General features: G+C 29.2%; 1 protein-coding gene across 1 annotated transcript; it reads right to left on the bottom strand.

Annotated features, from left to right (window-relative positions):
• Positions 1-2,007: 2,007 nt before the first annotated feature.
• On the bottom strand, positions 2,008-5,755 carry LOC110630534 (WAT1-related protein At3g30340). Its single transcript, XM_021778069.2, has 6 exons — positions 5,353-5,755; positions 4,974-5,036; positions 4,765-4,881; positions 4,223-4,646; positions 3,789-3,940; positions 2,008-2,413 (listed from the first exon to the last, which is right to left on the bottom strand). Exons 1-6 carry the CDS (start codon positions 5,634-5,636, stop codon positions 2,245-2,247), a joined length of 1,209 nt encoding a protein of 402 aa, XP_021633761.2. The 5' UTR covers positions 5,637-5,755; the 3' UTR covers positions 2,008-2,244.
• Between the last annotated feature and the right edge of the window lie 5,066 nt (positions 5,756-10,821).

Raw genomic sequence — 10,821 nt, 5'->3', positions numbered from 1 at the left:
ATAAATAATCTTACTAATATCTTCATTACTCTAATATTTTATTTAGAACTTATTTTAAGTTTGTTACTTTAAAATATTATTAAATAATTCAATATGGTGAGATATTTATAAAATAAACTGAATTAAGATAAGAAAAAAAATCATATGGAAGTATCACAATATGTCTGTATCTCATTGATTAGGGGTGAGTATTCGATCGGTTCGATTCAAAATCGAATCAAATCGAATAAACCGAAAACTGAAATTTTAGTATTTATAAAAACCGAACCGAATCGATTCTGGTCAGAAACCGAATTGAATCGAACCGGTCTGATTCGGTTCGATTCGGTTCAGTTTGATCAGTTTCGAATTTTAATAAATTTTTTATTTTTTACACTTTATTTTTAGTATTTTAAAATTTAATTAAAATATTTTAATCTTAATATAATTTAATTTCTCTATATTATTGAAAAAACATATTATTATCACTAATCGGTTCGGTTCGGTTTTTTCGGTTTTTTTCTGATCAAAATCAACCGAACCGAAATAACCTAAATTTTTAAAATTAAAAATCGAACCGAACCGAAATGAATAAAAAATCAAACTAAATTTTCGAATTAATTCGGTTCGATTGATTTTTTCGGTTTAAACCGTATTCTGCTCAGCCCTATCATTGACTGGTTAATTATATTTATTTATAAATAAAACATAACTATGAACACAAAAAAGTAATTGAAATCATATGGATAATTTAATGTGATAAATGATTTAAGGTATTTTATACTATAATTATTTTAAATTTCACTATTAACGCAGTTTATATTATCCTAATAAATATATAACATTTGAATTCTTAAAGTATATATTGATCACACAATTTATTTTTCAAATATAAAAATTTCAGTGTATATAATAATGTACCCTATTATATATGAACGGGGATGAAAGAAAATTGTCCAACCATAATTGAATTTAACAGATAAAATCTAAGAAAGAAATAAAATTCAATACTTTATTTGGAAATATCTATATAGATTCTCACTTATTAAAAAATTAAAAAAAATTTAAAAAAAGAAAAGTAGTGGGCATTTCGGTTCCATATAAATATTTTTTTTTATTTTTCTTTCTTAAAATTTTCTGGTATTTTTTCTTGATAAAATCACAACTTCATTTTAAGAAAAGAGATGAGGAAATTAAGAGGGATTCATTTTAAATTTATTCCTTTAAATCTTATTTGATTAATAAAATAAATCTATAATTTTTAAACTTTATATTTTTAATTAAAATAAATCATTATATTTTTATAGATTAGTCCCTGGTACAAATTGATCTCGTTGTTTATTAGATTTTAATATTTTCTATGCGAAAAATATTAAAATAAAAATTCTCACATCTCCATTTTCCCCTAATTAAAAAAAAAAACTGTTGAGAAAGAAAAAGTTAGATGGAAAAAATATTTTAAATTTGAAATTTAAATATATATTGGCCAAAATTTTTTATTTAATTTAATTTTATTAATTAATTTCTAAATATACGATATTATATTTAATAGATATGTGAAATTAATTTATAAAAAAATATATGTATTTATTTATAAATAATTATAATATTTGAAAATTAATTTATAAAAATATAAAAATAAATAATTATAATTAAAAGAGACTATTTTATTATAAAATAAAATTTTATAACTAAATTTATAAATATATATAAATTATATGCTTTATCAAACTTTAAATATTAAAATATAATTAACTTTAATTAAAAAATATTTTTAATTAATTTTTAAATATCACATTAGCATCTTTAATGTGTTAGAGATAAAAGTGAAATCACATTATTCGAATTCTATTTAAAAGAAAAACGAAACCAAGTGATTTTTTCATATTTATCTCAAAAATAAATAAAACTTAAAATAACATTTCTCAGAAAAATACACTTGAAAATAGTGTACTGAATGTATCTAAGATAATCTGAATATGAACCGAGTTAGGGTAAAAAACAGGAAGTAAATAATTGAGACTCCCAAACTTTACGTTGTTATTCCAATGGTATAAATTTACAAATAACAATAAAATTTCAACAGTGAAATATATAGTATCTGCCTGAAATTCCATTTCTTGTACTAATGAGTTCCCATCCGCAGCATCTAATTGATCATACAATAATACTATTGTAACCAAATTTTATTGAAAAGCTGTGAGCTAAGCAGAAAAGGTTTGGTTTAGGAAACAAGAGGGAGACACGTAGAAATTTGTCTTCTAATTAAGGACACCTGGAATCACAAGAGACAGTCATCACTTGTAATTGTGACTCTTGTTCTTTCATCTCTTCAGCTTCTTGAGCAACTTTTATTGCATGATTCTGCATCTCCTTGTTCTTACCCCACAGCAGAAAGTAAAGTCCAATAATGACAATGATGGATCCCAGCAAGCTGGCAGTTCGATTTTCAATTAGTGAAAAATTAAACAATAAACAATTATTTTCCCTATCGATCCCACGGTAGGTCTATACTTATTTTTATATAAATTAAGAAAATTTAGTTAATATCGTTAAAATAATAAATTTTATTTTATTTTTTAATATATTTTTTACTCATATTATTTTATTATTAAATTATTTTTATAATTAATACTATTTTTGTCCTCTAATATTTATGGCTTAAAGGTTTATTTACTTAAATTAATAAAATTAATTAATATTTTTAATTAAAAAAATATAATAATTTATTTAAAATATTCTTTTACATAATTATATTTTTATTAAATATAAATATTTCTTTTCCATAATTTTTATACATTTTACTTTTTCACACATATTAAAAAATATAATTTTCTTTATTAACTTTTCAATTATATCCAACTTAAATATAATAATTTTTATTAAATACTTTCATATATTTTACTTTTTCACACATATTAAAAAATATAATTTTTTTATTAATTTTTCAATTATATTTATCTTAAATATAATAATTTTTATTAAATATTAATAAATATTTTAAAAAAATTTTAAAAATAAAATAAAATTATAATAATCGATTTATATACTGTATAATTAAAAAGTAAAAATAATTTTAAAATAATAAAAAATTAGTAATATCTAATTACTTAAAAATTAGTAAGAATATATATGGAAAATAATAATTAATGTTAATTTGAAATTCTCAAAATAATAAATAAGATAGTTATTGTGGAGGGAAATAATAAATTTTATTTTTCAACACATTAAATAGAAATAAATTAAAAATTAATAAATAAGTTCCTAAAGAATGGTGAAATATAATTTTGAAATAAATAACGAAGAAAAATAATTTATATTTGTAAGAAGAATGAAATAACTATTTTAAAAACACAATTCTAATTCACCTATAGAGAAAAGAAGAGGAAGTCTATAATCAATTTTGGTGTAACGATTTTTCTTTTAGATGCTAATTACAACACTACGATTTTAACCAGCTCAAATAACTTTGAGGCATTCTTATTTACTGCAAAAAATTAAATTAAATTATTTTAGTATTTCTTAGTTATTGCTATAAAAATATTTTAAACATTTCACTTTTCACCAATATAGGAATTCGTGGAATGTTGCATTTAATTTAACAGTAAGTAATTTCCATGGCAACTTTCTATTAAGTAATTTCTAAGAGTAAAAAGAACAAATTAAAAACAAAATAAAATAAAACCAAAGTACCCAAATCAAAAAACCTTATTTTTATTTTATTATTTTTTGAAAATGATGAGATTTTTAAAGTCATAGAAGCAAATCAACAAAAAATCAAAGAAAGAAGAAGAAGAAGAGTTGCCCACCTGCCTAAATGGAGATCCTCATGCAAGATAGGGATATCAAACATGGCTGCCATTATTTGAACGAGGGGACTGAATGCTGAGGTGAATACAGGACCCCTTTTCTTTACACACCATGACATCCCCACATAGCACAGTCCTGATCCCACCATTCCCTGCACGACCCAACTAATCCTTCATCACTAAAACTTCGCCGCTAAATGTGTAAAATTGGCCGCTCTATTATACCACAGTAACAGCAATGTTTTTTTGTTTTTTTTTTTGACATAACAGTAACAGCAATGTTAAAAGTTTTGGTGATTTTTAATATTTAGTGGTGAAATTCTAGTGCTTCTCTATAAATTTTAATGCTTTTTTTTTTCCACTGAAATTCGGTCATAAAAGGCTCAATTTTTTATGGTGAATAATTGAAAAGGGAAGGGAAAGTATGTACATACGGCATATAGGACAGTGATGATTTCTAATTTTCCCTTGAGAACCCAGATAGAAAAGTTCCTTTCAGTGGACAAGCATAAGATAGCTGACTGAATGGCACCGAAGAAGGACATAATGGCAGTACTGGAATATTGGCAGGGGTATCTCTTGCCAATATTTGATTGAAGAAGAAACCATGAAGACCACAAAAGGGTTCCCACAATCAAAGCTACACAGCCAATCGTCCATCTTTCTGCCTTTTTGGAATAACTTAGCTTGATACTGTGTTCCATGGCTTGAGGTATACTTACAGTCGTCTGTGATTGCGGACGGTCAAATAAAGGCATTCCCTTGTAAAGAGTCAACACCATGGCTCCTCCAACACACACAACAGTTCCCACTATTTTAGCTCTCCCGCTATTGGATTTTATATCTACACTCTCCATCCTGCAGTATCATTCATGTAACAGCAGTCAGATAAATATAAAGATGTTCGATGAAGAAGCTCGCAACTTCTGAAGAATCATGAAACTGAGGGGCTGGTGATAATTTGTTCATATGGTACCGGAATGGCAATGCCATTATAAATGTGATCACAGGCACAATGTTGATGAAGGCACATGAAAACGTAGCAGATGTGTATTGAATACCAATAAGGAAGAACAATTGAGTTAGTGATGCCCTACAAGAAAATATTTGTTTGTCATGAGAATCTGAGAAAAAGCACTAAAAGATGGAAAATCTACGTTGTTTATGTTATATAATAATACGGACCCGACAATTGCACTCACGAAGAGGTAACATAAGATGCGAAAGGTAAGCTTTGGTCTGGTAGTCCTGCAAGCAAGCTTAACAAACTAATTATTTAAGTACATGAAGCTATGAACTAATTTAAATCAGCTGCATATTTGTCTGTTCACAGTAAAGATATATGTATACAATACAAGCTTTTGGTATAAAACCAAGTGTCCCCAGCCCACCAAGCTGAGAATAAATCCTGTACACACCCATCAATTCACTAAGGCTAAAATGCTCCTACCGAGTACTCATCCTCACACTTGTTGGTTGTCGAGATAAAGTTTTATCACTCAAATTCGGAAAAAAAAAAAAAAAAAAAAAGGATAAGTAGAAATGATGACTGAAAAGCTCCTACCTTTCCCAGAAGTAGCCGATGGGGCCTAAGAAAGCAGCAGAAATTGAGAGGCGGTATGTGATAAGGACCAAATGATTAATACCCTCGTCAAGGACTTTCTTAAGAAGAATATTCACAATGGCGAAGGCAAAATCAACTGTCAACATAGCAAAGAAAGGTTTCCATTCTTCGCAACTCTTTATAGCAGCCATTGAATTCAGCAGTATGAGAGAAGAAGAAGAGGAAGAAGAGCAATAAACGCTCCAATACGTAAAAAATTTTTTCTCTTGTATCAAATAGCACATCCATCTTAGCCAGACATCTGTTGCTCTAAATAAATGGACTCCGGAATAAGTGGGAACAAAGCAAGATTAAATTCTTCAAATCACATCAATGCTTTAAGCAACCAACTTTGACAATAGTTTAATATATATTCTCTTCTTTTTTGCTTTCTTTTGACTGATCCTTTCCAACAAATGGAGATTATATGGGAATCAATTGCCAGGTTGACACTAAATAGTGAGCATCAATGCGTGATCTCATCACCAGAAGTTCTGCTTATTGGCCACGAGTTTTTTCTTTCCTTTTTTTCCTTTTCTTCACTTGCATTCTAGGCTTTACCTGGATGATGTTGTTAATATTAGTTAAAGCATTTTTCCTCCATTTGATTATCTGTTTCTACGATATATAGCTCACTTGGCATCTTTTTGAGTGGAGGCATACTCTTCTTCCTCCCCTGTACACAGCATCTAATACTTATCTTTGAAACAGTAGAAGTAGTAGGTAGCTTTCTTATTCATCCTGCAATTTGGAAGCTAAGCAAGAACAATATGTCAAATCTTAATTTCTGCTTATGAAAAATATGGAAGGATGGTGAAAAACCAAGTACCAAATACGATATATCCTAGTGTTTGTTCTTTGATGTATCTTCAAGAAAAAGGAAAAAGAAAATTATCTCAATCTTTGGATTGATCAGTACTTGATATTCTTCTCTATTGAAATTCCTGGATATATAAATAGATCAAGAGGGAAAAAAAAGTTCTACGCTTTTGAAGCTATGGTGATTATATAGTACAAACTGTGGAGTATTTTACACCAATGAGTAGAAGATTCTCTTTGATGGGGAGGCTACACCATTGCCAAATTTAAGAGAATTTATGGGAAAGAGAGGGAGATCAGGTTAAGGTCCACTAGTCCATTCACCCACCAATTATTAATCAACATTTCAGATTCTATATTCCAAATTACCACTTTTTGGAACAGCCACCACCATTCGTTTACTTATCTTCTTACAGCCGTACTATTTACCCTTCAATGCCTGCGGCCTGCTGCGTTGGCCCCACCCCCAACAACTTGCTTTATTTCTGCAAAATAAAGCATCATAATTAAATTTTTATACACCTATGGCATATGGCATTTATACGGTTGATTAAGTGGGCTGATGAATTGATCCCCATTTTTTTTGTTCGCGATCAAAATAATATTTTATGACGCAATTTTATAATACGTGTGAAATTATTGGAGAAATATATTGAGATAGAATTTGAAAGTTTTGAATATAGTTTTAAATAATTAGAATTACGGTTTTTAAAAAGTTCATGACAGTTAAACTCTTGAAATAACGGTGCTAAAATTTTATTATTGTAATGGTCATTACGGTCATTATGCAATAGTAACATCCATTATAGGCCGTGAAATAATAGCTATAACGACCATTATTTTTCTTTTCACGGTAGGAATTTTCATATAAGTTTTTTTTTTCTTTCTTAACACTCCTAGTAACATGAATATGAATTATTGGAGGATTCTTCCAAGGCCGTCTTCATTCATATCCATATTCCAAAGCAAAAATCTTAAAAAAATTCATATTTTTCTCAAATTAGCAGTCTATATTTACTTATATCGATTAAATTTTTCTCAATTCTCTCAAAATTTTCTCAAACTTTACTATCTTTTTAGTGTTATTTGATATATTCATGATATATTTATAACTTAATTTTGTATTCATTTGATATATTTCTACTTGTTATTAAGTTGTATAGTTTAGTTTTGATTATATTTTTATATGTTTTAATTTAATGAACTTTGTAAATTTATTAAAAAAATTTGCGCCATCGCGATTTGAAATCATAGTTTTATGAGATTATATCAAATTATTTTCCATCATGATAATCAAAATTTATCTCTATTTTACTTCTAAAATTAGATCTTATTTGGTTCAAATGTATTAGTTAATTAGGTTGGATAAGTAAATTATTTTCACTCCATTAAGTGGAAAAATCAATAAGAAATGTCTACCAAACAGAAACAATTTTTACATTTTTTAAAATCTTCAAATTTCTTAGTTGAATTACCCCAATCAAATAAGAATTTAGACTATACGATTAAACCACATTAAATCACTATATCTATTTTTTATTTTTTTATCAATCATGTTTGTTTAAAGTGGTGTGATACTAGTATTTTGTATTTGTTTTAATATATGCATTATATATACTTGCTTTTTTATTTTTTAATATGCAAATGTATTATAACTTAATTGATTTACTTTTTAAAACTCTCAGGAGCTCTAGCCTTCAGCAATTTAAAAACAACCGAATGGGTAGGGCATCAGCCTTGTCCAACTGAAATTTCACTGCACTTATGCTCTGCTGCAGTGCAGAGAATATTCTTGGTGATTGTGGCTTTCATTTTCGAGCTTATTCACTAACTGTAACTAAAGAGAGTTTAAAAAGGATTTTTAACCCTTAATCAGAGGATCATTCTGATGATAAATTCATGTCTTTGTGGTTATATAAAAAATCTTTATAAATACAAAATAGATTTCAAAACCTGCTCGACATGTATTTATATTTGAAAAGTTAAGATCATCAACACAATTCTTTAATTTGTAGGAAAACAATTTTTATTGGTATGGGTAAATAACAACCAAATACCAAGAATATTAATATAAAAAAATATAAAAATATTAGATTATATAGATACAATCGAAATTAAAATAAAAAATAAATAAAGAGATTGAATCATATACCACAATTAAAACATTAAACTAGCAAAAAAATTTTAAAAAATAAAATGTAAACATATCTAATCAATTCTAAAAAAAAGAGATAAAAAATATAGATATAAATAAAATAAAATTTTATAGATCATCTCTTGTCTTTTACACTATCTTTTTTTACTATTCGCTATCAATTCTTATATTTTTTATATTTGTGTATATAATAAAAAATTCTAAATAAAATACTAAGTATAATACATAAATATAAAAATTTAAATTAATTTTAAGTAAGTATAAAATGAATTAAAAGTTATTTAGTCTCGTTTTAATGGATCGAACTGTTATATAATAAATCATCTTGAGATCTTAATTCTATGTTATTAATTACCCACAAACTTCTGCAAATGCCTGAGTGTCCAATTGAATAGCATAGCTAGCTAAAGCTAGCTAGAATGGAGGTCCTAAGCTCAACGCAAAACGAGTAGAATGATAAGATGTATATTTTACCTATTTAGTACACATTCTATTCTATTTTATTAAATTGGAGTTGATTATGTTGAATTATGAATATTTATTTTTTTTTGATATTGACAGATTTTATACTTTTTTGAAAAAAAAAAGCTCTTAATTGAAAGATTTAGGCAGAAATTAGAAGTGGAGTTGCAAGGCGGACCTCAGACAAAGCCATTCTCGAACAAGGCGGACCTCGCAAAACAGACCTTAGGCAAGACAGACTTTGGGCACTTGAAACAACCCGGCCCAAACTAGCCCAAATAACTTTTGGACTCGCTTTCCACTCGGCCCAAAATGGTTAACCCAAGTTATTTAGTAGTTTCGTGCTAGCTATTATATACAATTTAGATTTTCTATAATATGACGATGTGGGACGAAAGCCGCAAGCAGGCAACTGACCGTTACACTCGGTCCCGCTAAATTTGCAATGTCCTCATCGCAACTGGATCAAATACAATTGTTAACCAGGACTAGACCCTTGGATATTGTGGTTCGCTAGTACCTCGGGCGACTCCACCTCATCTCACATGGGTAGCCCTTTCTTCGCAAGTCCACTAGCTCTGCACAATTTGTCTGACCCAGGGTGGCTCTGATACTAACCGTCTACTTGCTGCTTCCGTCTCAAATCGTCAAATTATAGAAAATCTAAATTGTATATAATAGCTAGCATGAAACTACTAAATAACTTGGGTTAACCATTTTGGGACAAGTGAAAAGTGAGTTCAAAAGTTATTTGGACCAGTTTGGGCCCGACTGTTTCAATTGGTATCAGAGTCATCCTGGGTCAGACAAATTGTGCGGAGCTAGTGGGCCTGCGAGGAAAGGGTTACCCATGAGAGACGAGGTGGAGCCGCCCGAGATACTAGAGAACCACAATACCCAAGGGTTCGGTCCTGTTAGCAATTGTAACCGATTCAGTTGCGACAAGGACGTCGCAAATTTAGCGGGACCCGAGTGTAACGGCCAGCTGCCTGCTTTCGGTGCAGAATCCATCCCACATTAGAAGATGATGGAAAATTAGAATTGTATATAATAGCTAGCATGAAACTACTAAATAACTTGGGTTAACCATTTTGGCTCAAGTGAAAAGCGGATCCAAAAGTTATTTGGGCCAGTTTAGGCCGGGCTGTTTCAATTGGTATCAGAGCCACCCTGGGTCAGACAAATTGTGCAGAGCTAGTGGACCTACGAGGAAAGGGCTACCCGTGAGAGACGAGGTAGAGCCGCCCGAGGTACTAGCGAACCATAATATCCAAGGGTTTGGTCCTGATTAGCAATTGTATCCGATTCAATAGCGATGAGGACGTCACAAATTTAACGGGACCGAGTCTAACGGGCAGCTGTCTGCTTGCGGCTTCCGTCCCAGATCGTCATATTATAGAAAATCTAAATTGTATATAATAGCTAGCACGAAACTATTAAATAACTTGGGTTAACCATTTTGGGCCAAGTGAAAATTGGGCCCAAAAGTTATTTGGGCCAGTTTGGGCCGGGCTGTTTTAGCTTGCTCGTGCGATATCAACATGATTTCCATATCGGATTATCAATTAATTGTAGAAACCAGTTTGGAAAGAAATGATTTCAAAAAGATCAAGAAATTAGGAATTGTAACTCCCCTTTTAAAAGGATTCTTCTTTTATTTCTCTTTAGGTTAGGATTACCCCTTTAAAAAAGTGAAGGTTCTTTGAACTGAGGAGTCAGAGTTTTTCAAAGAGTTTTTGATTGACAGTTTTGGAGTTTAAACATGAGTTTCAGTATCCAAACTCTTGTATCTAGTTAGAAAATTTTCGAGATATAATTTACAAGGATTGTGAGATCAAATCAATCTTAATTCTCCTTCACATTTTTGGTTTCTATATTATTCCTTTTATTCTTGAGATTATTATTTGTTTAGTTGATGCAGTCTGGCCAATTGTTTAATTGAATGAATATTATACAGTAATTTGGATTCATTAAGTCTATAATTTCTTGTGAGT

The sequence above is a fragment of the Manihot esculenta genome, chromosome 1 (assembly GCF_001659605.2).
Source record: "Manihot esculenta cultivar AM560-2 chromosome 1, M.esculenta_v8, whole genome shotgun sequence".
Classification (NCBI taxonomy): domain Eukaryota; kingdom Viridiplantae; phylum Streptophyta; class Magnoliopsida; order Malpighiales; family Euphorbiaceae; genus Manihot; species Manihot esculenta.
Note: the sequence above shows the minus strand (reverse complement) of the source record. Positions and strands in the feature narration are given on the sequence as shown.